The sequence below is a fragment of the Chlorocebus sabaeus genome, chromosome 12 (assembly GCF_047675955.1).
Source record: "Chlorocebus sabaeus isolate Y175 chromosome 12, mChlSab1.0.hap1, whole genome shotgun sequence".
Taxonomy (NCBI): Eukaryota; Metazoa; Chordata; class Mammalia; order Primates; family Cercopithecidae; genus Chlorocebus; species Chlorocebus sabaeus.
Genome location: NC_132915.1, coordinates 109,825,573 through 109,853,005, shown reverse-complemented (window position 1 = coordinate 109,853,005; position 27,433 = coordinate 109,825,573). Strand labels below are relative to the sequence as shown.

The 27,433-nt window shown below is 58.6% G+C and overlaps 1 protein-coding gene across 3 annotated transcripts in view; it reads right to left on the bottom strand.

The window, feature by feature from the left end:
• Positions 1-24,025, bottom strand: part of ADAMTSL2 (ADAMTS like 2) — a 40,364-nt gene extending 16,339 nt beyond the window's left edge. Inside the window, exons 1-11 of one of the 3 annotated variants that reach the window (XM_008005764.3) lie at positions 23,774-24,025; positions 21,891-22,130; positions 21,136-21,278; positions 20,257-20,332; positions 18,822-18,924; positions 17,958-18,103; positions 17,700-17,823; positions 14,091-14,171; positions 11,324-11,499; positions 3,331-3,688; positions 2,104-2,476 (exon numbers count right to left, since the gene is read on the bottom strand). In XM_008005764.3, the coding sequence (XP_008003955.2) occupies positions 2,104-2,476; positions 3,331-3,688; positions 11,324-11,499; positions 14,091-14,171; positions 17,700-17,823; positions 17,958-18,103; positions 18,822-18,924; positions 20,257-20,332; positions 21,136-21,278; positions 21,891-21,980 (1,670 nt within the window). In that variant the 5' untranslated portion in view covers positions 21,981-22,130; positions 23,774-24,025. Of the gene's footprint in view, positions 1-2,103; positions 2,477-3,330; positions 3,689-11,323; positions 11,500-14,090; positions 14,172-17,699; positions 17,824-17,957; positions 18,104-18,821; positions 18,925-20,256; positions 20,333-21,135; positions 21,279-21,890; positions 22,131-23,773 lie in introns of those variants that run through there. The other 2 variants (XM_008005763.3, XM_037986985.2) reach the window with 2 other exon arrangements.
• Positions 24,026-27,433: the final 3,408 nt, after the last annotated feature.

Below are 27,433 nucleotides of genomic sequence, written 5' to 3'. Positions count from 1 at the left end.
CTGACGGGCGCTGGAAATTCAATATATCCTGGGGCAGGGGGCTAGGAGGGGAGGGTAAGAGTCAACCAAGATGGGGCAGGAGAGACTCTTTACAAAGCGGCTTGATGATCAGAAAGCTTGTGCCATGACCCTGGCCTAAGGATCACTGAATATTTGACCTGGTGGGCCCTAAGGGCACCCCCTGACAAGCCCCTCAATGAGAGATGGGGAAACTGAGGTCCAGAGGAAGACAGAGATGCTCAACTCACATGGTGTCCATGCCTTAAGTCAAATTCCACAGTGACGTCTTGGTGCCACTCTGATAAACCTTTTCAGAGGGCTCTGACTGCCAGAGAGCTGGCCTCCCTGACCCAGACAATGGGTCCTGAAAGGTGCCCCCCACTGCTGCCACTTGGAGGCTCAGTTTTCTACTAATAGCTTCTGCTTACGGGAGGCCTTACCGTGTGCCCCACACACGGAATACCAGGTAATGCCCTGGACCGCCCTGGGAGGTGAGGAGGGCCCACGCTGAAGACGCAGACAGACTGGTAGCCTTGGGCAGTGCCATTCCCACGGGCAGGCACTGTCTGGGTCCGTCCCTCCCGTCCTTTGCCCAGGGCCCCCTCCCCAAGGCTTTGAGCGTGTCAGGGTAAAGGGTGAGCAGATAGCCCTGTGCCACCCCTGCGGGAAGAGGGGTAGCCGGAGGAGCCTCCGGACCCCACTCTGTCCACATCTGCAAAGTAGGGTTCTGCCCAGAGCCTGCCAGAAGTGTCCAGGACATCCTCCCTGTGCCCCACAGCCCCAGGCACCTCAGGGGCCTCAGAAAACAGTTTGAGCAAAGGGGCAGGCATGTCCTGGGGACTCCTGGCTCACCAGGGAGGCTGGCTTAGTTGCTGTGGTCCCAGGGCTGGATCGGTGGAAGGGTGGCCCCAAACCATATCACCTCAAGAGTGAACCCTGAATCTCCCATCAAATTCAGTCCCTGAGCCCCAAGAAGACCCACTGAGCACTCCCGGCCCAGGCCAGGTTCAGTCCATGCTTGCGTCTAAAGTCAAGGGGCTTGGGTTGGACCTCAGAAAATAAAACCAAATACCAGTGGGCCCATGCCTGCCTCCAACCCCCACTCAACGCCTGTTTAAAATAGCTCCTGGGTGCACGTGAGTTGCTGGGAGAAAGTGTGGGGACCTTCAAGGGGGGCCCACCCTCTATCTGGGGGTGGGGGGAGCTTATCACCAGGGACTGTGCTCCAGTAGGGACATGGCAGGTCTGGGGTCACCCGGCTCACAGCTGGCCCCTGACCCAGGGACGCTCCCAACCTCAGGCTCCCCAGGTCTAGCTGTGACTGCCCAGGCATCCCCAGCTGTGACTGTCCAGACATCCCTGGCTGTGACTGCCCAGGTGCCCCCAGACATGGCTGCCCATGTCGCCCCAGCTGCGGCCTTGGCTCTGGACGCCTGGCCCCAGGTGGACTCTCTCATGGCCCTCGCCAGCTGCAATGCCAACCTTGTTCTTCATCCCTGATTTCAGGGTCGTGGAAGAAACCATCAGATCCTCTCCAGCCCTTGCTGAGGCCTGGGGCTGAGGCACTCTGCACTTGGGAAGCTGCCTGGAGCTCTGCCTCCTCCTAAAGGCGTGTATGCCATGACTGTCCAGACTTCGAACTCAGGGGTCCCAGGTCCTCGGGCTCTGTGACCTCGAATACACCGCTAGCCCTCTCTGAGCCCACAGTAGCCACCCCACCGCTAAGGGCGGTTGTGACAACGGCATGTGTCCATGCATATAAAACGCTCAGCTCTGTCCCTGGCTCACAAGGAGTGCTCAGAGCTGTTATCTTCCAGCCTCCCTTCCCCGCATCAGCTGTACACATAGGGGCTCAGCCCTGGATCCTAACCCACGGATGTAACTTTTGGGGATAACTCACTCCAGTCCAGGCCTCTGACTTCGTGCTCAGATCCATGGGGCAGTGAGTGGAGAACCCCAGGAAGAAGGGGCCCTCTCTCCTCAATCTCTAGGACCCCAGCCCTTCTGGCCAGACCCCCCACAGTGGGGCCTCACTTTCTACCTGGCCTCGGCCCCATCCTGCCCCTGAGGACCCTGGTCAGGGCTCAGGAAAGTGCTTCCTACCTGGCCTTGTGAGTCCTGTTCCCGGTCGAGGTGGGCAGGCTGGTGCTGACGTTGGGGAACGGGGCCTCGGCGGAGCTGTTGGCAACCCTGTCGCTGCTCAGCTCCAGGTAGGTCCCGTTGAGCAGGTAAGTGCCAGCCCCCTCGTTCTCCTCATAATCCACGAAGAAGCTCTCGGCCAGGGAGCTCCTCGGAGCGCCCTGCGCAAAGATGCTGTTCACAGTCTCATTGAGGGTGAAGTCCTTCAAGTCAGAGCCTGTGCCCAGCAGCTGGTCGGAGATGGCATTAGCCGAGAAGAACTCCTGGGAGGCGAAGTGGGTGTCAACCTCTTGGTCATCCTTGTCCCCGGCGAGAGGAGTCCCTGTGACGTTGAGATCTAGAGAGGAGACAGGTGGATCAACCATGAGTGCACCCCAGCCCTGGGGACAAGGGCTGCCCTGGGGAGGGGACCTGGACGACGGGGGATGGAAACACCGAGTTGAACCAAGAAGCTTCCAGAAGGAAGGCTTCTGCCCAAGTAGAGGACAAAATTCGGCCAAGACAGAGGCACAAAGCCCACCTGGACCATCTCTTGCTGATGGACTTCTGCAGTAGATTGAATAGCATCCCCCCAAAATTCATAACCCACCCCCGGAACCTCGGAGTGTGATCTTATTTGGAAATAGGGTCATTGTAGATATAATGAGTTAAGAATCTTAAGATGAAATGATCGTGGACTGAGAAATATCCTTATCAGAAAGGGACACAGAGAGACACCATCACAGAGGAGGAGGCCCGTGAGGAAAAAGGCAGAGGCCAGAGTGACACGGTCACAACCAAGGGGCACCTGGGGCCCCCGAAGCTTTTGCTCCCTGTGGTGTCTCAGCTGAGGTGAGACCAGGTGCTTGCTGAATGAGAGACGGGATGGGCGACAGATCAGACCATCCCAGGTTTGACTCCCAGCTGCTCCACAGTGGACTGTGTGACTTGGCCAAACCATTTCCTCTTTCTAAGCCTCAGTCTCCCCATCCATCAAATGGGGATAACCACATCTATCTCAAAGAATGCATGGACAGACAGACCTATCCCAAGTACTTAACCTGCGCTTGCCCAGAGGACATCTGCAGGTACTTGGCAGCTCTTAGGAACCTCCTCTGTAGGTTTGCAAAGGGCCTGAGACCCCTTCCCCAAGATCTCCTTCCCTGGGCTGCCTCCCAGGCCCCACCCCCATGCCTCCCTCCTCCTGGTTACCTCGGAAGCCCTTGCCCCTGGGGGGCCCCTCGCAGGCCCCGCCGCCGGCCTGCTCGCACACCTCGTTGGTCTCCTGGCCCTGACTCGGGCCCAGCTCCATGTCCAGGCCCGGGTGGCCGAACAGCCGGTTGTCCAGGCCCAGCCGCTCTGAGGAGGCTTGGCCGTAGAGGGAGCCATTGTGTGGGACGAAGCCCATCAGCCCGGCCCCATCCAGGCCCTGGCTCTCAGCGCTCTCGGAGGCGGGCTCGGAGAAGCCGTAGTAGACCGGCTGGGGGCGGCGCTCATGCGGCTCGTGCGGTGGCTGCAGCAGCGTGTACTCAAAGGTGATGGAGGGGCTTTTGCCATTCTGGTTCCACACCTAGGGAAAGAGAAGCGGGGCCCCAGCCCCTCCTTACTCTGTCCAGCCCCTTCGCCACCAATCCCCTTCCCACAGAGCTGCTGGGAGGATTGTCTGCTGTGACTCACAGCTGAGTCCCCCCAGGGAATAACACTGCCTTGCCCAGCCCAACACAGCGTCCCTGCCCCAGGGGCATCCAAGTCGAACCCTGAGAACAGGGCGGGGGCTGGAGGAGTGTGGTCGGGGGAATGGCCCGCCCTGGGTACAGGTAGCAAGAGGCAGGCTGTGTGTGGAGAATTTAAGTAATGAAGTCAACGAAAACCTGGCTTGCATTTTCTCCTTACCACGTGCCAGAAATCCTAAGTAATTAGTGTCCTTCTCCCATCACCCTCCAACCCAGAGCCCCACCGTGCAGGCCAGCGTGGGAGTACAAAGACCCAGGCTCCGCCTCAATTTGAGACAACAATGAAGGCTCATTCCCGCTCCAGGGCTCCCTGTGGGATGGGCTGAGGCCGCTGTCAAGACCCCGGGGCAGCCCGGCTTCTCCCTCTGCAGACCCCTGCTGCCCCTCTGTCTAGGAGTTGCTCTTTCCAGAGATTCCAACCAAAACCAGCTGGTGTCAGGAGCAGGGAGGCCTAGGAAGCAGACTCTCAAATGGGGTGTTGGAGAGGATCACCTGCTGGCAGAGGCAATCAGGGTCCATCTGGGAGTGGCTGGAGCACGAAGACCCCCGGAAGACAATGCCATTGTGAAAAGGTTCACCGCTAGGGAACTGAGAGGGAATGCCAGTGAAATGAAAGGCACTATTGGTGTAATAGCTCAAGTGTTCGAGAGTTGGCTGGGGCAGGGATAGGGATTAAAAACTTGTAAAGGACCGTGGAAGTAAAGGACCCCAAGAATGAAAGGACGGCCCAGAAAGGTGAGGGTCTGCGCAGTAGCAGAGAAAAACACCCTCGTGTCAAGCAACTGGAAGGTGGGAGAGGCAGAGGTGCCTCCAAGGAGCAGAGAGTGTGCTCCTCCCAACTCTGCTGGGCCTGCTATGCCCAGGACAGAGTCCAACCAGAAGAGGGGGACCTTGAGACTCAGGGTGTGGGGATCTGAGTCAACATGCTTGAAAAACTTCAAATCTCAAACGTCCCAAGCCTTCGGAGCCTAAAAAATGGGTCTGTCTCATTCCTCCCTGTTAAAGCCAGCACTACTCCGGCCTGAAGATGACACAGAGACCTCTGCCTTCACGGCCACACGGACCTCCCACAGGACTTGGCCTGCCCTTCTCTCCCGGCCACCAGAGCAATAGCTTGGATGAAGTCACATTCTCACCCAGTCCGGGGAGTCTTGGGAGAAGGGACTTTACACCAACAGAACGTCAGGACCAGCCCTCAGGAACTGCTGGGTGCATCCTCTCATGACAAAGAATTTAGCACATTGGCGAGAACGTGGGGAGAAATGCTACCAGGCTACTAGGAAGGTACTTAGAAGCATGAAGAGCAGAGATGGGTGCGGTGGCTCACGCCTGTAATCCCAGCACTTTGGGAGGCTGAGACGGGCGGATCACAAGGTCAGGAGATCGAGACCATCCTGGCTAACATGGTGAAACCCTGTCTCTACTAAAAAATACAAGAAACTAGCCGGGCATGGTAGCAGGCGCCTGTAGTCCCAGCTACTCAGTAGGCTGAGGCAGGAGAGCCGAGATCCGGCCACTGCGCTCCAGCCTGGGTGACAGAGTGAGACTCCGTTTCAAAAAAAAAAAAAAGCAGCAGCAGCACGGAGAAGGCAGGGGCTGACCTACATGATGCAGACATAGCCAGCTCATCATATCCTGCATTTTTTTTTTTCTGAGACGGAGTCTCACTCTATCCCCCAGGCTGGAGTGCTGTGGCATGATCTCAGCTCACAGCAAGCTCCGCCTCCCGGGTTCACGCCATTCTCCTGCCTCAGCCTCCCGAGTAGCTGGGACTACAGGCACCCACCACCTCGCCCAGCTAATTTTGTTTTTGTATTTTTAGTAGAGACGGGGTTTCAACGTGTTAGACAGGATGGTTTCAATTTCCTGACCTCATGATCCACCCGCCTCGGCCTCCTAAAGTGGTGGGATTACAGGCGTGAGCCACCGCGCCCGGCCCGCATTCCGCCTTTAACTCAATAGTTTAGCCTCCACAATAACCACACAGACCCCGGAGGATCTGCCATCTGAGTCTACATGGGTACTGCATCCTCCACCAAGCGGGCACCCTCCACAGCCAGGGCGTGACCACTGTGTTCTCTCTCCTAGAGTGGATGAGCATGGCCTCATGTTGATCCTAGGTGGCCACTGATCTGGAAAATATGTTCTTTTCTATCCCTGCCAAGAAGGTGGACCAGAAATGATTTCCTTCCCCTGGGGTGGACAACCGTACACGTTTACAGTCTTGACCCAGGACGACGCTTACGTCTCTGCTCCCAATTACAATACACTATAAAGGCATCTGGACCACTCCAAGAACTTGACCTTTGTCCTCTGCACTGATACTTAGCGGCTCAGAGGAGCAGGCACTGGCGCTAGAGGTCTTGGTAAAGCACCCGTCTTCCAGAGGATCAGAGGTTCAACCCCGTGAAGATTCAGCGGCCCCCTACATTAGTGGAAATGTCAGAGTTCAGTGGGTTGGGGTGTGCCAGACATCTCTTTGAAAGGAAGGGGAAATTGATGGCATCTCATCCCCTCCACCACGAAGAATAATTCTGGAGCCAGCATATTCCACATCCAAGAATGTCTGTTCAATTCATCTGCTGGGTGACATTAAAAGCTGCTGCTGGCCAGGTGCGGTGGCTCACGCCTGTAATCCCAGCACTTTGGGAGGCCAAAGCGGGCAGATCATGAGGTCAGTAGTTTGCGACCAGCCTTGGCCAACATGGCGAAACCTCGTCTCTACTAAAAATACAAAAATTAGCTGGGCGTGGTGGCAGGCGCCTGTAATCCCAGCTACTCTGGAGGCCGAGGCAGGAGAATCATTTGAACCCAGGAGGCGGAGGTTGCAGGGAGCCGAGATTGTACCACTGCACTGTAGCCTGCGCAACAGGGTGAGACTCCATCTCAAAAAAACAAAACAAAACAAAAGAAAACAGGTGCTGCTTTGGGTGGAATCCTGAGTGGAAGGGGCCCTGCGGCATGTCCAGGCTGTGAGGCAAGCAGCCTGCCACTTGGAAAGTATGACCTGGCAGATCCTATAGGAATAGAGATATCTGTGGTAGGGAAAGATGTCAGACGGAATTTCTGGAAAGCCTTTAGGGAAAGCATAACATAGAACCCTGTGGTTCTGGAGCAAGGCCATCTGCAGCAAATAAATATACATCAGTTGCAAACAACTTCTGGCACGCTGTGAGGCCCCACTAGAGATGGAACGCTTGGGCTGCGGGACATCAGGCGACCCACGCAGCCAGAGCTGCCTCCCACATGAGTTCTATCAGCTCCGCCAGCAGCAATCCATCATAAGGGGGAAGTGTTACACCAGGGTTGGGCACAGACAGGGCCAGAGGGTATGAGAGCGCTGTGTCAGCAAGGGACCCAAACTCCCCCATCCAAGACCCTTGCACCCACATCCCCTTTCTAGCTCACAGCTATGGCTGGCGGGTGGTGGGCGGCGGGGGGGGGGGGGGGGCTTGTGATGAAGGGAGAGCAGAGAAAAATGGCCAAACGTGATTCAGAGATGGGTCGGCTTGCCCTGAGGGTGCAAGCTGGAAATGGGCTCTACTTCACTGAAGCCCCATCCAGGGCTGGCCTGGAAAAATGGCAGTGAAGGAAAATCTTCCCTACAGGCTTCAGGCAGCGCAGGTGATGTGAGCGTCGGTGTGATGGGAGGCAGGGCGGCCCGAGATGAGAATATGAACTGAATCACGGGCGGTGGCAAGTGGCTCGGCTGGCTCGTCAGGTCAGGAGCCTGGATGGGAAAGATCCGAAGGCTGGAGACCATAAGGTCTGGAGGAGGCCCCTGTGGCTGGATCTAGGGAGTGGGCATAATGGAGGTCTTCATTTCACTTGTTAATTTGTACCAGGAAGCAACACCATGCGAGAGGCACTAAACACCCCAGTAGAAGACAGAATGGCTTTGCCACCGGACACAGGCTAGTCGCTGGCATCGGTCACCCCACTGCAGGCACAATGAATCAGCGTGGAGGAACACGGCTTCTCACTCACCACAGCCACCATAGCTCCTTCCACTCCTGAACGTCCAGTCTCTGGCCTCAACACTAAGCCTCTAAACAGCACCGCCTCTCAAGGAGGCCACTCAGCTACTGGGTGACAACCTGATCACAACAGACCGCTTCCATCCTGGAAGGGGAAGCGCCGAATCTGGTCCCAAATAAAAGTTGCCTTTCCTGCCCACAGAACCTCAGCCAGCCCTAACGCCCAAGGGCTCACAGAGCATCTGATTGACCGAGACAGGATACTAACAACATGGCATTGGACATAGGGACCCCCTTTATATCAGAGGATGTGACACAACGGGCACACGACTGTGAGATCCACTGGGCCTGCCGTATCCTACAACACCCAGAAACGCCAGCCTGATGGAGCAATGGAGCGGGCAGCCACGGTGCCAGCTGAGAGGCCACACACCTGTGAGGGTAGGGCATCCCCCATGAGGTACCACCCACATAAATCAAAGGATTTTCCTTCACTGCCGTTTTTCCAGGCCAGCCCTGGATAGGGCTTTAGTGAAGTAGAGCCCATTTCCAGCTTGCACCCTCAGGGCAAGCCGACCCACCTCTGAATCGAGTTTGGCCATTTTTCTCTGCTCTTACTTCATCGTGAGGGCCCCCCCCACACAGCCATAGCTGTGAGCTAGAAAGGGGATGTGGGGACAAGGGTCTTGGATGGGAGAGCTTGTGTCCTTTGCTGACACAGCTTTCTCGTACCCTCTGGCCCTGTGCCTCGTCCTGGTGCTATGTGCCCAGTATGTAGACGACATGGGTCTGGGACGCAGGAGAGGCAGTAGCAGTAGCGATCATTCCCAGCCACCACTTGGGGACTGTGTGTTCCCCATCCCTGCAGCTCTGGGGTCTGTGGTCTAGAGGCCTTGGTTTGCACAGGGGGAACGTTTCCATCCAAAGACGAAGCAACAGTTTCATTACGCTTTAGGCTGTGACCACACATGGTCTGTTTGGGCATTTTGTACCAAGAGACCAGCAGCATGGAAACGAGTGGCCGTCCTGGTGGGGTGATCGACCTTGATGATCAACAGCAGAGAGGCCAGGGGAGGTGGCTCACGCCTATAATCCAAGCATTTTGAGAGGCGAGGCAGGAGGGTCACTTGAGGCCCAGAGTTCGAGACCAGCCTGGACAACATAGCAAGACCCTCTCTCTTATGCTGGGCACGGTGGCTCACGCCTGTAATCCCAGCACTTTGGGAGGCCGAGGCGGGCGGATCACAAGGTCAGGAGATCGAGACCACGGTGAAACCCCATCTCTACTAAAAATACAAAAAATTAGCTGGGCGCGGTGGCGGGCGCCTGTAGTCCCAGCTACTCAGGAGGCTGAGGCAGGAGAATGGCGTGAACCCGGGAGGCGGAGCTTGCAGTGAGCCGAGATCGCGCCACTGCACTCCAGCCTGGGCGACAGAGCGAGGCTCCATCTCAAAACAAAACAAAACAAAAAAAGAAAGGCCCTCTCTCTATTTAAAAAAAAAAAGAAAAAGAGTAAGAAAGGCGTTGTGTGACACCTGCTGATGCCCTGGACACCTCTTGGTATCCCCCTGCCCCTTGTGATGATAACTGGACAAAGCCAGCAGCCTCAGGTTGAGAAGGCCATGGAGACCAGGGTCACCTCACCAGGTAGCCACCTGGCCCCGCTGAGGTGCTAGCTCAGGCTAAGGGGAAATAGAGCGTGTCGCAGAAGGAGGAAACTGAGTGTCAGTTGCAGCCCCTACACCAGCTGCAGTTCAGCCCACCAAGCTTCCTCCTGTAAGGCTCCCCAAGAAAGAAACCAACGCAATGCTAGAGGAGCTGTTCCCTGCCAAGGCAGACTCATGCAAAGCGCATGGGTCTAAGCCGTGCCGGGGGTGGACCACGGACCTCACCCTTCGGTGAACTGCCTGGGGTGGGCGTGCGACAGTTCACAGCTGTGCCCCGCTCCAGGCATTTCCCTTAGCCAGAGGGAGCTGTCTCTCCCCAGGTCATGCCCCCAACAAGAGGCAACTACACGTGGCAATACATGATGCCCTCCTGCCCCAACTGGAGATAATGCGATCCCCGGGGGACTGGCCGAAGCCCGTTGAAACTGCATCACAGCTCAGCTGCCCCTCTGTCTAGTCCCATGCCCTCCTGCCCATACCAACCAGTGTTCCCAAGACCGCTCCTGACACTGCCCCCAAGCCCCCACCTCAGAGTCTATTTTCTGGGGACCCTGACCTACCAAACAGCCCCTACAGCCAGGAAGCGAAGCCAGGTGGCCAGTCCACCTCCAGACACAGCTCCAGGCAGGGCCAGGTAAGCACAGACACAGAGATGTGTGGCCCGCATTTGATTCCGGGGTCACCAGGAAAGCTCTTCAGCCAGAAAGCAGTATGGGGAGACGGACAAGCACCCCCAGTTAGAGACCCCTCCAGCACAGCAGCTAAACAAAGAACAGGCTCTGGCACCAGGCAGGCCTGGGTTCAAAGCCCAGTCGTGCCACTTACAATTCCATGACTGCTCAAGTCACTCGCCTCTCTGTGCCTACATTTCATTACCTGCAACGTGAGGCGATGAAACCCACTACAGTGATATCTGGAAACCAAAACAGCTCAGGTAGGGAGGGGGCGCAGCTCCATCCCTGCTGTATTCCCTCGGCCTCCAGGAAAGCCAGTAGGCCTTGATGGCCACCACAACTGCCCATCTCAATGTCACCTGACGTTGGTGACATGACAAGTCCTTTACATATTTTCGGTGCTGAGGCACCAATCCACCAGGGGCTCCATTTCCAGATGCTAGCCATAGGAGAACTCGTGGCAAGCCGGGCATAACAGGCCCACATTCTCTCCTGCCCACTGCTCGGGCCCTGAGCCCCACCCCAGAACCCCTGAGTGTCCCGGGGAGGCCATGTCAGGGGAGGGGCAGGGGCCACAGGAACTACCTTGGGCCCTGGCACTAAGGACCCAGCACAAACACCATAGTGCCCAGGGGGGCAGAGCATGAAGCTAGATAGGGGCATAAACCCCTCCACCGTAGAGTGGGGAGGGGTCCAGCGTCATCCTTAGTGCCCCGATCTCCCTGTGGACTTCCCAAAGGGCAGGAAATGGGCAGCACGGAACCCCCGCTGGTCCACCGCTGGACCCCACTGGTCCACCAGGGAAGCTAGCCACAGTGAATGGATGGATGAATGAATGATTTCAAGAAGTGGGTGAGAGAGTGGGTGGTTGAGTGAGAAGTGAACGGGTAAATGAATTAATGAACTGATGAGTGAATGGGAGACTGTGAATGAACCAAAATCTGAGTGAATGAATGAACGGTGGAGGCAGTTAGTGAAAGAACAAGTGAATGAGTAACAGTGAACGTGAAGCCCAACTCAGAGTGGTGAGGCTGCCGGGTGCACGCGCACAGTGGCCCTGGGGTGTCACAGGCTGGAAGCCCCCACCTGTGGCCAGATTCTGGGGAAGCAGTGCCCGGGGCCTCGGGGTCCCCCAAGGCCTGCGGCACACGCACCATGACGTTCAGGCCCTGGTTGGTGGGTCCCTGTGCCACGATGTACTCAATTCCGGTCTCATAGACATCCATGGGCCGCCGATACTTGACCACGGTGCCTGCGATGTTGAAGTTCTTGGGGCTGTCCACCTTGTAGTTGCCGTTGAAGAAGTAGTAGCCAGCTTCGTCTGCAAGAGCTGGAAGGGCAAAACCGCCGGTCACAAAGGGCCAAACTGGCTGCGGGAGGAGGTAGTGTCACCGGCTCAGGGAACCACCACCAGCTCCGCCCTCCAGAACCCCGGCCCAGATGCCCCCGAAACAGGAAACTCCCATCATGGAGAGTCTGGCCAGTGAATGCAGAGGAGGCGCAAACGCACATTCCTCTCAGCCTAAAATCAGCAATGAAGGACTTGTCTAGATGCTGAACACGGCTGGCTAGGGACCCATTTGCAGCTGCCTTTGAAGAAGCTGAGGCGCTGCAAAGTAATGAGGTCGCACCACGACCAAGGGACGCAGTCTGGAGCAGGATAGTCTGTGGCCTGTGGAAGGCACACATGAAGCTAGATAGGGGCATAAACCCCTCCACCGTGGGGTGGGGAGGGGCCCAGCCTCGTCCTTAGTGCCCCGAGCTCCCTGTGGACTTCCCAAAGGGCAGGAAATGGGCCAGCACAGAACCCTCGCTGGTCCACCAGGGAAGCTAGCCACAGTGAAAAGATGGATGAATGAACGATTTCACCAGCAGGAGTCCTGGGTGCCCCTCCCGTCGTCCACACAGAGTGACGCTGCAGCCCTGGCCTGGTCGGCATGGGGGGTGCTGACCACCAGGCCCTTCCTGGAGATCGCCCTGAGCTGGCCAGCTCCATCCTCTTCATAGGAGCAGAGACTCCCTGCTGCCCTTGCAGGCAGGGCCATGCGGACCCTTCACCCGTTAACCCGTGCACCTGGGCCTGGCCGAGGTGCTCAATCAGGCCAGGACGGCCTGGCGCAATCTCAGCTGCCCTCTTCCTGGGGCCGGGTGGGTGGGCACTCCCAGGGCCTGACTCCAGCCTGATGGACGCTCAGGATGGAAACAAATGGCCTATGAAAGCCGGTGACCCCTGCAGACTGGAACAAATGCCCAGAGTTGGTGAGGTTTCAGGGGGAACTGATTCTCCCTGGGGCCATGGAGAGCGAGAAGAGGCAGGGGGCCTCCAGGGCTGGGGACGCGGGGAGGAGGCTGACTCCGCGCTCGGGACACTCTGTCTTCCAAAGGGTGTCCTTAAAGCCAGTTCCAGGAACTGGCCCGCGGGAGAAGAGGAGTTCGACTTCCAAATTCCTGATGCAATATGAACAGAGGAGCCGGGGCAATTAATTTATTATCAGACAGACGCAACAAGCAGGACGTGTCTGCTTGAAAACCCCCCTTAACGTAGAAAAGTCAGAAGATAACACACATTAGAGTCCAAGTGCTGCAAGGGGAGTGTGCTGGGGCCTGGCTGTCTCAGCCCCGTTTCCAGGTGTATGCGCGGGGTTACATCCGAGGCTCTCGTCCAAAACCTGTTTCCTTACAGTAATGACCTTCCTTCCTACGGCTTTCCCAGTGCTCCGAGGCCACCCTTGGTATTTCCACGCGTCTGTTTCAAGAGCGAGAGCTCTGCAGCCAGCTCAGAAAACGTGGAGTTTCCTGGCCTCTCCACTCTCCCAGCAAGCGAGTGACAAAGCAACCGGCCTGGCGAGAGGCCCAGCTCCCCGCTCCGGCCAGGGAGCAGCCCCCAGGGCGCTGGGTGGTGGAGCCAGCGTCTGCAGCACAGACCTGCTGGGTGGGGGCACTCAGACCCCAGGGCCCATACGGAGGGCTGGCCCTTGGGCTCTGGAGAGGGGATAGGAGAACCTGAAGTGGGTCCCAGCCTGAAGACCTTCAGCAAAGCCTCGTCTTCCAGCACCCACTTAGGAGATGGGCTTCACCCCACCAGTTCTGGCTCTCAGGAGGAGTGGGAGGCGGTGAGGGGAGTAAGCCCAGGTAGTATCAGGTTTGGGGCTACACCTGTGTCCAAAAACAGCATCCCCTTATAGCCTGGGTCGCCAGCCCGCCCCGTGAAGGGCAGGGTCGAGCACAGAGCAGCTTACAGGCGTCAGCACCTGCCCACTGTGGCCCAAAGGGTGCAGACATGGCATGTTGCTCGGCCAATGATCCAGCTTCACAGAGGGCCCTTCCAAAATTTGCCACCAAGGCTCACTACACTCAAAATTTGCCACCAAAATGGGGTCTCACCACTCCATCCATCATGGAAATAACTCCAGAATCCTCAGGTTAGAGGACTCCCCTCCCACGGCCCAGCCTCCCAGTGGAGACTGACTAATGGCAAGAACATCAGCATGAGGCCCCCAGACCTGAGTCGGAATCCTACCTCTGCACCGACTTCCTCTCAGTGCTACCTTGACCTCGTCACCTCCTGAGACTCACTCCTCGAACCCCACAGGGATCTCATCTGCAGCGGCCCCCAGCTTCTGCCTGTGCCAGGCTCTTGAGTGACAGGGAGCTCCCTACCCAACATCACCACCCTCCCATTGTCCAGCAGCTCCGAGTTCAAGGTCCTTCCACGCACAGAGGTAAAGCTGGTTCCCCTGTAAGCACCTCAGCCACACCCACATAGCTGGCTCAAGTTCTGGCTCCTGCAGCCATGGCCACGGCACTGGCCCATCCCTGTCCTGGAGGAAGGGGTCCAGGGTCAAGTGCCCCTTCTCTGCCACGCACAACACCCCACAACCAAAAGCTCAGTGAGGCAGCCGCCAGACGCTGTGCACCTACCTAGCACGTCAGCGGACTTCTTCCTCTCTACAATCTGGATGTCTCGGGCGCCAGCTGGGATGTGGGTCACCAGAGAGTAACCTGGAGGCAAATGGATGACAGTGAGCCCCTCTGGATTGGAAAGGCACCCTTGCATGGCGCTCGCCCACTCCACAGCTTTTGGAGGGTGAGTGGTGGCTGTCTAAAGGCTAACGCACCCCCCACGCCCGCCTGGGTAGCTCAGCTCAGACCCATCCTATTGCAGAGGTTGACCAACCAAGCTGGGCACCTGCCCAGGCTCACCCCTTCCTACCAAGGCCACGGGAGGGCTTGCCCGTGCTTGCCCCAACCCCTCCTAAGGGACAGTGAGGGCCACAGCCATGTGGAGCACACTGGGAGTTCAGTCCCACTCTGCCATGTGTCACCCAGGAGACCCTGGGCAGCCGATGGAGCCCCAGCTCCCTGAGTGCGTTATCACTGCCATTTTAAAATCCTGTCTTGTCACAACACCACGTTGACTTTCAAGGCTCGCTACACTCAAAGACGTGGGTGAGAAAGGACAAGGAGAGCTGCAAATAGAATCTCCAACTCTGCCTACGCCCTTCCTAAGCGCCAGGCCCCAGGCTGAGGTCCAGATCGGACAATACCAGCCGGCTCAGAGCCTGTCTTCAAGGCCCCCAGGCCCGTGTGGAGGCAGCCGTGCAGTCCTCCCAGCTAGAAAGAAACCAAGGGTCTGGAGGGGAAGTGCTGAGAGAAGGAGAGGTGCTGCTGGCAGGCAGCTGAGGGAGGAGCCTGGGGAGAAGGAGAGATTTTAATACGCCCCGGGACAGGAAAGAAGGGGTTCTCCAGGTCAGACGTTTCCTGGGGTTTGACGCTTGTTTCACCTGATTCCTCCAGGAGTGGAGGACTCCGCGTGGGCCTCCCTGCTGGGGTTAGTGTCTCCCGCAGGCCAGCACCCGCCTGCCATTCCTCCCCCAACACCATCACACCTACAGGTCTCCAGAGATCCTGACCTGTCCGTCACGGACAGCAGTGCTCTGGAAAATGTTTAACAGTTGGCTCTTTGGAGACAGGGGGAAACAGGAGCTGTGACTCGTAGCACTGGCCAGTTTCCGTGGTGTAGACACCCCTGCTGTGGCCAGTTTCACGCTACTGTAACTGGGCAGCTTAACTTCAAAATTCATTTTAAAACGTTTTTTTTTCCCTTCTTTGGGTTTCAACACATAAACTTGAAGCAAGCGACTGAAGCTATGTTTGTTTACACCACCAACATGATGTCACTGGGCGTGGCATTGGGAAGAGAGGCTGCAGCACACCCGTATATGGTGTTTTTGCCACACAGATAAAATAGTTACACACTTTGGGAGGCTGAGGCGGGTGGATCACCTGAGGTCAGGAGTTCGAGACCAGCCTGGCCAACACGGTGAAACACTGTTTCTACTAAAAATGAAAAAAAAAAAAAAAAAAAAAAAAAAATTAGCCGAGCATGATGGTGGGAGCCTGTTATCCCTGCTACTTGGGAGGCTGAGGCAGGAGAATCGCTGGAACCCAGAAGGCAGAGGTTGCAGAAAGCCGAGATCGCATCATTGCATTCCAGCCTGGGCAACAAGAACAAAACTCCGTCTTAAAAAAAAAAAAAAATAGTTATAGACGTCAAAGGATTAGAAAGTGGTGACTTTCTTTTAAATATAATGTAGTTAAATATAGGCTGTTGTACTTTAATTTTCAAATTAGCAAGATTAGCTCACAAGATTCTTGAGCATTTAATACCCCAGCCCATCCCACGGCCCCCAGCATGGTTACCAAGCACAGCTTGTCCGGGGAAGGCGTGTGGCTCAGCTGGGAGGATCACAGGCCAGGAGCAGGCTGCCTGGGTTCAAGCCCCGTGCTGCCTCTTGTGGCTGTGTGACCTTGGATGAGTTATTTAGCCTCTCTTTGCCTGTTTCTGTATATTTCAGCAATGGTAATGTGGCAGCCTCGCAGAGCTGTTGCCAGGCATGAATGAGTTACCTTGTGAGCATGCAGAATGAGGGACGTTGTTTGCACGTCAGTCCCTGGGCCCCAGGCTGAGTTCCACGAGAATGTGAGCCCTCTCTCTCAGGCCTCACTGTGTGCACAGTGCCTGGCACACACTAGATGCCCTATAAGACACACGCTGCCCCAGTGCCCACTCTCCCTCTGCATGCCCTGGGTCCAGCAGGAGGCCGTGTAAGCAGGTTTGTGGGAGGAAGGGAGGAAAATCAGACACCTTAGCGCCTCCTATAGTGAGGCCACCAATGAAATGGCCTCTGCCCACCTCACCCTGCTGGACACCCAGCCCGCGTTACTCACACCCCTGCCTGGTGGCTCTGCCCCAACCCTGTCCCTTGTCAATCCGGCACGCCCGTCCCTAGGTCCCATGTCCAAGCCCCATCCTCTCCAGTGCTCTCCCACTGGCACCTCCTGGAGCTGACACTCACGCCACAGTTAGCCCTCAGTGGCAGGCGAAGGTCATTCTCTCAACCTGTAAAACACGGCCGGGTCCTCTGTGGCCCTAACAGGCCTGGTTCTAATCCAGACTTGACTGGTCTCGCTGGGACCTTGATAGATTATTCCCACTCTGGGCCTCAGTTTCCCTGTCTACTAAGTGGGTCTGAAGCTGCCCTGCCTTCACCAGTCTGGAGGTTGCAATAACCCAGTTCCATTCCTCAAGCTTTTCTTCAGACCCAAAAGTGTGTTCAATCTAATGCCAAGCATTACAAGTGACATCCCTCCAAAAGTAGAAAATGCTGTCCCATGCACAGACGCCCACGCCCCGAGGGTTGGGACAGAGCTGGACACAAACATCGGGCCGAATGCCTGTAGCTTAGGAAGGGGACAGGTGCTGCCCAAGGGAAGGAGGGGGTCTGGGCTAGGTCAGCCTGGAGCTGACAGGGAGCCTCTGAAACTCAGGCCCCAGAATCCAGTGTGCCAGAGTAAAATCTCACATCTGCAGAGAGAATGCGTCTCAGGCCTCAGTTTCTCCCTTTTTAAGGTGTGGTGTTAGCCAGGTATGGTGGCTCATGCTTATACCCCAACACTTTGGGAGACGGAGGGGGGTGGATCACTTGAGGTCAGGAGTTCGAGACCAGCCTGGCCAACACGGTGAAATCCCGTCTCCACTAAAAATACAAAAATTAGCCAGGTGTGGTGGCGTGTGCCTGTAGTCCCAGCTACTCGGGAGGCTGAGAAACAAGAATCACTCGAACCTGGGAGGCAGAGGTAGAGGCTGCAGTGAGCCCAGATCGAGCCACGGCACTCCAGCCTGGGCAACAGAGCAAGACTCTGTCTGAAAAAAATTAAATTAAAAATAAAAAGAAAGTGTGTCGTTAACACCTCCCTACAGGCTGTCTCAAAGGGTAAATATGACCCCCAAGCCAAGTGTCTACTGGTACCCAGTAGGTCCTCAACAAAGGGTTGCCCATTTTTGCAAACCAACAGAGGCCTACAATCACCGGGCCAGTTCGCCTGGGCCTGGACGCAGAATCCGGTGCCTCTAGAGGGGAAAGACTTGCCCAGTGGTACCCAGGAGGCTGCAGACAGGAGCACACTCAGGATCCCCAATTTCCAGACTCAGCTCTGCTTGGACTTCAGGGCACGCTGCTGCCTTACCAAGGTGGGTGTTCCCTTTGCGATAGTTGCCCGTCACATGGGTGCAGCTGCTACCGTCCCCCTGGCAGACGCCGCACTTGTCCAGTGTGTGGGTGGAGAAAAGCACCCCGTCACAGCCGATGGGCTGCAGGAAGGGAGAGGGAGAGGGCTGCTGGGAGGGCGCTGTGGCCAGGCCTCGGGGCCGCCACTGCCTCCCACAGGCGGGCAGGCAGTCAGCACAGTGAGACCAGCGGTACTTTTGCTACAACGTTTAACAACCTCACATTTTCCAGACACGCAAACCCCTCGCAGGTCGGTGAGCTTGCAGGATGTGCCGTCGCGGGCGGGGACCATGAGCTGCCGCTGGCCATCCACGGTGGTGCAGTGCAGGTCACACGGTTTGCTGGAGATGTGGACATAGTCATCTGGTGGAGGGAGACAAAGACAGAAGGTCTCAGCGGGACAGGAAATACCGGATTCAGGGGACTTCCCTTTTCCTCCCTCTGAGACAGCTTTCATTGCATAGATGGGGAAACTCAGGCCTGGAGAACAGAAGGGACCTGTCCAGGTCTCAGTGGCAGAAACGGATGGGTTGTCTGGCTCAGCCCACACCCCGTGAGTTCTGGTTTCTACCTCCTTGTGAATGGGGAGCAGCGCCTGAGACCCACACTGGGGTTCCCCCTCTGCAGGGGGTCTGAGCCAACTCGACACCCCTGTGCTGCTGGCCCTGGCCACCCCAGCCCTGGCCCTCGAGGGTGAGCAGGAGAAGGACGAAGCATTTAAGCTGTTGCCTGAACTACTTGCTTTCCATGGGACCGCGTGGGCGGTCTCCATTTGGGATCCTCTCGGCTGGTTTGTGACCGTGCCCAGGAGCCAGTAAGTGGGAGAGTCACCATTGCCCCCAGAGGTCAGGCCTGCGGGGAACTCAGCCCCGTAATCTGTCCCGGTTGATGTCATGGGTCATGGGGGAGGGGACAGACCCCTGGGCCAGGGCTCAGGAGACCCAGGTTCATTCCTGGCTCCTTGTCTGACTACCTCCATTTCCCCACCTGCCCACCCATCGAGTTTGGTCCCAGGTGCCAGAAAGGCCACCCCAAAGCTCAGTCAACTCCCTGCAAGATGGGTCCCCAGGGCGGCAGGTACCCGGGTACAGAGGCTTCCACTGGTGCGTCCGCCCGTTGTACACGTGGGAGTTGAAGGAGACGCACTGCTCCTCGCGGAAGCTCCTCCCGTCCGGCGGACACTCCTGGGAAGTGAGGGGACAGGGGGGCTCCAGGAGGAACTCGGCCCGACAAAGGCATTTTTGTCCAGGCTAAGCAGGAAGTGGCTGCAGCCGGGACAGCCGTGCGGGGGCCACGGCCCATGAGGTGACCTCTCGGGGCTCCTGCGCGCTCCCACACACTCCGGAGGGAGCAAGGACGCAGGGAAGGGCAGCTCCGCCCTCCACGCCAGCCCTCAGTCTACTCTAGACGCTACCCTCCCATTCCCCACCACGCCTTCTCCCAGTCTTGCGGTGGAGGGGACATGACCCTACTACGGCTGGCAAGGGTGCTCCCCTTGCCCCTGTCCTCAGCAGGCCCTGACTGTGTGCCCACGGCGCTGGAACAGTGCCTGGCACATGGTCCATGGCCACGCACACTGCCTGAATCAGGAAGATCGTGGTCCTGACTCCATAAAGAGGAATCCAGCTTGCAGACAGGAGACTCGTCCTCGGGGGGACCCAGCTTAGTCATGCTGGGGCCAGAGCTCAAACCTGGGTCCCTCTCATGCTGGCGCTCATAAATGCCCTTCCCCCAACCCCTGGTTGTGCCATCCTAGGAGGGCAGCTGACCAGGTGACGCCAACACAGAAGCTGTGGCTACCTGCCTCCCTCCAGCCCCTCACTCCCTGCACGGGAGCACACACCCCCTGAGACACACAGACACAGAGACCTCCAGCCGCTCCGCCTTCCCTGACCAGGCAAGCCACATGAGCCACTCTGGGAGGCCCAGACCCCAGCTCGACATGACCCAGCCCCACGCCCGGCGGTCCTTGGAAAGGTGTTCAGGTTCCAACTGCCCAACGCCCCACTGGGAGCTGCCTGGTCAGAGTCAACACCTCCTCTCCAGCCTCAGCTACCCAAGGAAGCTGACGGGGGCTGGAGCGGAAGGGCTCCGAGAACAGCCCAGGGAACTGTTTTATGGGGTGGGGGGGTACTGTCTCATGGGACGGGGAAGCCTGGCAACTGCTGGGTCTCTGTGAGCACCAGGTGCACGAATGTTGTGAGTAAAGTGGAGCTGCGACCAGAGACCCCAAACCTTGAGGCTGCACTTGGAGCTCCAGGAGCACAGTGAGTCTGCCCATCTCAGCATCGCTGAGCACATGTGGGCACACAGACAGCGGTCTGCACAGTGGATGGCTCCGTCCTAGCCCAGGGCCCCCCGCAACCTTCTCTTCAACCCTGCTCCTGGGCTCTCCTTGAAGTGCAGGCCCAGAACAGAACGCCCAGGAGGCCCAGGAGCCACCTGGAAGATCCCCTGAAAACTGCATGACGATGGGGAGAGCAGGCCATGGTGCCCCTGCCCAAGCCGGGCCTCACCTGCACTCTGCAGAGCTGGTACCGCTTAGACGTGCCCGTGCAGGTCCTGTTCCCGGGGCCTGGGGTGGACTTCCTCCTGGCAGAAAGATGCAGGCTCGGAGTGAGAGCTGCAGAGGAGTTTCAGGAATGTCGCCTGGGTGGGCCCCACGGCCACTGGGGTCCAGAATCTCCCCTGATTCCCATGACCCAGAGTGCTCCCTTCCTCTCTACTCAGCTCCCACCCCATACACACACCAGAGCCGAGGGAGAATGAGATTTGATTTACTTCTACATCAGCGGCACATAGCACAGGGGCTCAGTACACAGAACTGAAACAACCACGTGAGTTGCGTGCCAGGCCTGTGCCCAGGTGCACACACACGTGTGTTCTCAGAAGCATGAGGTGGGACCAGCATGCTTTCCATGCCATGGATGAGAAAACTGATGCTCAGAGAGGTTAAGTGATTTGCCCAAGGTCACACAGCAAGGGAGTAGCACAGGTCAGATAGGAGCCGGGTCCATCTGGCAGTGGAGGCTTTCACTGCCAGTCCTCTGCTTCTCCCGAGGCTCCCTGGCATTCTCTAAAGACCGTCACTCAGGTCTTCAGAAGAGAAGGCAGGGTGGTTCTCTGCCTCCAGGACAGACCTCTAGAAATGGCTCCTGCCCTTTCATGAAAGGGCTTCCCTGGTGCCCTGAAGCATGAAGGACCCCAGCACACCAGGGCCAGGGCCCATCCATAGCTGCATCCAGCAGAGGCTGATGGGCGGACTCAGCCTATGCGCCCCCAACCCGAGAACCCTCCCAAGGGGAGAAGCCACCAGGCTGAAGGGCCAACCACCCTCTCCTGCCCTCTGCCCTGCCCTCATGCCAGCCCTCAGGGCCATGTGCCCCACCTCGCACCTCTGCTTCAGGCAGTGCCGCTCCTGGGAGGTCACCCCACCTCCGCAACTGCGGGAGCACGCCGTCCACTTGGTCCACTCCCCCCACCAGAAGGCCGTGGCGTCGGTGTCCCCCTCCAGGCTATTGGACGTCGGGCTATTGTCCTGGATGAGAGGGACCCGCAGACGGTAGAGGGCTCGAGTGCCCAGCAGGACCAGCCTGCCCCCACCCCATGCCCGAGGGCATCACCTTCAGCAGGACTAGAGGACACAGCCCCCCGGCTGGACCCCTCTGCAGGGTCACTCGGCAGCTTGGGTTCAGATCACCTGGGTGGCATTGAGGGGAACCCCCAAGGAACTGTGGGCCACAGGTCAAAGAGGCCCTCTTTGACCTTAAGGTCTAGGATGGCCTGGAGGCTTGGCAAACTCCTGGGGCTGCACCTAACTGTCCTCACTTTCCCTGGAGCAGCTCAGGGCCCATCTGCCTTCGGCAGGACACAGCCCACCCTGGCCATGCCGGGGCCTGCACTTGGAAGGGAAGTACTCAGCCCCCTCAGTCCTCTCCTGCCAAGTCACCAGGGGCTCCACAGTAGCCAGGGGCCCTGTTCAGAGAAAGATCTGACTGGCTCTGGGAAGAAGTTTCTAGGAGCCAAGAGGGGTTCTGGGACCTGGGGCACGTGCCCACACAGCCCCCTCCAAGCCAGTCCATCTGGGAGCGATCACAGCACTTGGGGAGGGGGACCGGCATGGGCCCTTAGACCACAACACCACACTCACCGTGGACCCGGTTGACACTGTGTCCCCAGCCACAACCGCCAGAACCAGCAGGGACCAGGTCCAGCAGGAACATTGCCATCTGCCGTCCATCCTAGGAAGCAAGGCCACTGTCACCACCAGGCAAGCTCCGCTCCTCTTCCAGATGACCAGGGTACGCTTTGGGAAGAGCCCTCAGGGCCCAGCCAGTGCCCAGGCCTCAAGGTTATCTGGGACTAGTTGGTCGTGGTTGCCTGGCAGACCCTGTTGGGAAGGATGAACCCCCCGCCCCAGTCTAGGCTTAGCAAGAAGGAGCTTGGAGAATGATTAGTAATGCCTGCTGCAGGCAAGACACCCAGCGGTGGTGTGCGTGCTAAGCCTGCGCCACCCTTGATCCAAGGGCATGCAGAGAAGCATGCCACGCTTTGCCTCCAAGTCCTCGAGCCCCCTAGAGAAGTGCTGTGGAGACAGACAGCCTCGGCTGAGGGGTCTGGGGACCCAGGAGAGGGGAAAGGCTGTGGCTCAAAGGGATGGGCCTGGGCTCAGTCCAGCCCCTTGGCAGGAGCACCTTGGGATTTTGACTGGCTCAGCTCTTGCTGGCCTCGTAGGAGAATGGCCTCTGCCACTGGCTGCTGAGGGTCAGTGCATGGAGATAGGCTTGGCCAGGTCCCAGGGGAACATGCAGCCTCGCCCTAGACGAGCAGCTCCACAGTCAGCATCCAGCAACAGACGGCACTCAGGTGAGGCAGAACCCAGGTACCTATGCCGCCTCCCCATCCCCGGAGACACGGAATTGGGGGAGGGGCGGGGCAGGAGGAGGTATAGTTTGTGCCGGCATGTCAGCAGTCCAGGGCCACACGGCTGACTTCCTCCCAGCAGCCAGCACCCTGGCTCAAAACACCTGCCAGAGGTCAAAGCAAGCCCATTGGAAGGGACTGTCCAGCCTCTGGGCCCTCAGCCCTCCCCACTCCCTCCTCAGCGCGGACCCTGCCCTGCGGAAGGGAAGAACAGAGATCTGCCATGGCCTCTGTCCAGGCCTTGCTCAGGTGCTGAGTGTCACTTGCCAACGAGTTAGAGGAGGGATTTTAGAAACCACACAGCCTGCACCCATAACCTGCAGCCCAGAGAGGGGAGCCAACTTGCTCAAAGCCACACAGCAAGGTAGGACACCAGCAAACCCAGGGACTCGACCCCCATGCCTGGCCAATTCCAGGGAAAGAAAGCATGGAGGTCATCCCTCACCCCTGCCAGCCCAGAGGCCAACTCTGGCTCTGCCCCTCCCTCCTCAGCAGCCTCCATCCAACTTGAAGAGTTTCCTTGCAGGCCGGACACCTGCAGATTTTCAGGGACTACTCCAAGGACACCGCTGCAGCCCGGACGATGCGGCAGTGCAGCCTGGAGTGGGGAGCCTGAGTCCTTGACCTCCCCTGCCCCCGCCGCCTGCCCCCCACCTCCCTCCCCTACAGACCTCCACCTGTACTACCAGCCTCACACCCACAGGAGCCCCCTCCACTGTGCCATTGGCTAACGGGTGCCCCAGCCTCTGCCTGTCGGCTGAAGACAGGTGCCAGCCGGCCTCACACTTGCTTTTCATTAAGGCTTCCAGACACCGCTGGCTTCTGGCCAGGCCTCGCTCACAGGGATCCCTCCCTCCCTGGGGTCCAAAAGCAGCGGCTGGCGGCAGCAGATAGGTCTGCCTTGCACACAGAGCTTCGGGCGCACAAGGCTAGGTGCTGAGAGGCCACCCTGCCCCGTGCTCTGCGGCCCGACCCCTCCCCACAAGCCTCCCCACGTTATGTAACGGCTCCAGAGGGCGCGGGGTGGTCCTACCCCCCAGCCCCACTCTGAGCAGGGGGCTGGCCTGGTGGACGCTGCAACGCGAGGGGGACTGGGACGAGGTGGCCTACCTGGCTTCGGGTCAGCAGGTTGTACTCCCAGAGAAAGGGGCGAGCGCTGCGGAGGGCAGACGGCGCCAGGTGCGCTGTGCGTGCGGGGGCGGCCTGAGTGCAGAGGCTGCGGCCCGGCCTCCCTCTCCCCTTCCCCTCCTCCCCCGCGCCGCCTCCCTCTCCCACTTCAAAGAGCATCCAAGAGAGGGGGGTTCCCGGGAGGGGCGCAGCCCAGTGGCGGCTCTGCGCCGGCGGCCGCCTTTATAGCTGTCAGGCAGACGGGGAGGAACTCACACTTCCCACCAGGCCGCTCCCCCGCCCGCGCCGGCCGGCCTGGCGCGCACTTTAACCCGCTCTGCGCCTCTGGAGCCCGGCCAGACCGGCCCAGCTGCCTGTTGGCTGCTGCCGGCGGCGGCGGCCCAGGAGCGGCGAGCAGGGAGGCCTTCTTCCCGGGTCTAGAACTGGGGACCACATGTCGGGTGTCCAGACGGAGCAGCCGCTGGCCTGAGGTTACCGGGGAAGCTGGCGATGGCAAAGCCCCAGCCCCGCCTGTCTCCAGAGCGGGCCCTGTCTCTGCGGCTCCTGAGAATGGGGTCTGGGATGTATGAGGTGGCCCGTCTGACCACTCCGTTGTACGGAGGGAAAAGCTGAAGTCCCGGGACCACCGTGCCCCGGGTCACCAGCCTCAGAAAGCTCCTGAGATGCAGGGGCCTAAGCAGGTGGAGGGACCGAGGGAGACCCAGCAAGAGTGAACCAAGGGCTCCAGGGAGGAGACAGATGTGCCCATGGCCTGCTGACCAGAGAGCTAGAGCAGCCAGGACCAGGGCAGAGAGGTGCAGGGATTCTGCAAATGTCCGGCACCAACTTGGCAGCCCCTGGCAGGCCAGACCTGGAGCTCCAGCCCCTGTTCGGGCTTAGCCAGGGCACAGAGCAGAGCGAGAGTGGATGGAGCGGTAGAGCCCCCCCTGGGAAACCCGGGGCAGGCCCCAGACTTTGTGAAGCTTTCCTAAAGCAAGGCTGGGCACGTACCCTCTGCACACCAGCTTCCCCAGAGCCCGTCATCCGCAAACAGAGGCACCTCCAAAACGGGGAGGAGGAGGAAGCTGGGGCACCGTTCCATCAGGTCATCTGTGTTTTTTCATCCATGCCCCTGCCTCCGTGCAGCAGATGTCCTGGGCCCACAGCAGTGCCTGGAAGACACTTCTCCTTCCCTCTGTCCTCCCCGCTGGAATAACCTTGTGAGTTCCTTCAGCTGCCTTCTTGAGAAAGTTCTGCCCTGTGTCTGACCAGCCACCAGAAAGGCTGGGAAGGAAAGCCACCAGCAATGTAGTGAAAGCGATAATACCCTCTGCCCTCTGTCCGGCTTGTCCTATGGGCCCAGAGCTGTGAGCATCCGCCTTTATGATCTGCATTTCACAGGTGGAGGAACTGAGGTTCGGAGGCCGAGTCACCTCTCCAGCAGGCAAGGCTGGGATGCCAGTGCTCCTGGGAGTCGGGTCCCGTCTTCTGCTGGGTTCTTTAAGTTCATCTCCCCGGGACCCTCGGGCAGGCACGTCTTATTCATCTGGTTCCCCCTCTGGGGCCACTGGGGTACATGGTGGCTGCTCCTAGTCACAGAACCAGGACTAACCCTAACCCTAACCCAGGCCCACACTGCCCCCTGGGGTCGCTGTGCTGAAGCACAGACATGGTGGCACCTGTCACCCAGCACACACACACACACACACACACACAGACACACACACACACACACACAGTCCCTCTCACATGACGGGATCGCACTCACTCTGGGAGCCTCTACCATCCCGTTCCTCTCTCTTCTGGTGACCGCCAGGCCTTGCACCCCTTGGCACAGTCCCTGAGCTCTGCTGGTGTTTGTGGCCTCACATCCAGCCAGCGCCAGGGTGACTAATGGTTTCCCTTGGGAGGCACCCCACAGCCGACCAACACAAACACTCCCAGTGTCTTCTCTTGGCTCAGCAAGACAGCACAGGCTGCAGGCTGGCCACCTGGGAGACGGCTCTGTGGGGCCAGCCATCCCCTGGCTCTGTGACCTACTGCAGGCGTGTGACCCTCCAGGCCCCAGCTCCCCTGGTCAGCCACGCTTCCACACCACCCCCACCCCTTACCTCAGAGCCCCCAGACTTGAGGTCCGGAGGGAGTCATGACTGTCACGTAGCAGGTGCTGTGGCAGCTCCTGATGCCAGGGGCTCCTTGCCCCTTAGGGAGTGCTGTTGAGGTGAGTCCTCCACTCTCCAGGCTCCCTCTTCGGCCTGCAAATTCCTGGCCTTCCATGGCCTCCCTCATATAGGATGGTCTCAGCACACACCCACTGGCGCTTGCAGGGGTGTTGCAGCCGTGTGGCCCTGGTGCTGGAGACACCACCTGGCTTTAGAAGGGGATTGTTGGCCAGGCGTAGTGGCTCATGCCTGTAATCCCAGCACTTTGGAAGGCTGAGGCAGGTGGATAACTTGAGGTCAGGAGTTCGAGACCAGCCTGGCCAACATGGTGAAACCCTGTCTCTACTAAAAATACAAACATTAGCCGGCCGTGGTGGCGGGCACCTGTAATCCCAGCTACTCAGAAGGCTGAGGCAGAAGAATCGCTTGAACCCGGGAGGCGGAGGTTGCAGTGAGCCGAGATCTCGCCACTGCACTCCAGCCTGGGTGAAAGAGTGAGACTGCATCTCAAAAAGAAAAAAAAAAGAAGGGGATTGTCTCCACTTGTGTTTTCCCGATATCTGAGGGGCTTAGAAACAGGACAGCAGGAATATGTGGAGGGGATGCCCGGGAGGGTGGGGTTCGAGGGAAAACAAGGCGGGGATGGAGAAGCAGGCTTGGGGCAGAGGGGCCGGTGGGCCGTGGTCGACCACTTTGGAGGTTCCCTGGGATGATGTTAGGCGGCCGCAGTGGGAGCAGGGCCTGTCCTCACAGCAAAGTGGCCACGGCAGGTTCAGGAGTTTAAGGACGTGGCCCAAGCTGTGGGAGGTGGGTCCCCTGTCTGGCACCCAGAGGCCTAGCAGGCCTAGCAAATTTATGCGTATAGCGTGGTTCACCTGGCTGATAGGGCTGGCTGGCCACGGCCTTGAGAGTGGCCCACCAATACCACCTTCCCTGGTATCCTGCGGTTCTTCTCTGCTGCCAGCCCAGGACCCAGAACATCCGAGGAGCCTCCTGGGCAGACCCAGCCAGAGTTCTCACACCCAACTGGGACGGGGCCACCAAGGGACCATGTGGCCAGCTGGGAGGTGGCTGGCAGGCCAGGAAGAGGACCAGGACCCAGAAGGCAGCCCCAGGGGAAGAGTGAGGGGGCCTCGGCAACCCCAAGGGCCATCCCTCTCCCCAAGCTTCCTTCCTGGCCCAGGATAGAAGCCAGCTGTCCCTGAGGCCCCCCGGGGCTGGACATACGGGAAGAGCCTCCCCCGCCTTCCCTGGCTAGTCCCAGGTCCATGCACGACCACTGGCTGGCCAGGTCACTTTGGGCCACTTGTCCCTGACAGGCCTGGTTTCCTGGTCTGTTGCACAAGGTCAAGGTCCTTTTTTAGCCCCAGATATCTTACAGGCACGCTAAAGAGACAAGTGAGACAAAAGCAGAGGTGGGGACTCCTGCCTCCCCTCTTCTCCTCAGCAGCCCTGAGGCCCCTTCTGAGCACCAGGACTCCTGGAGGCGTCATCTGAAAGC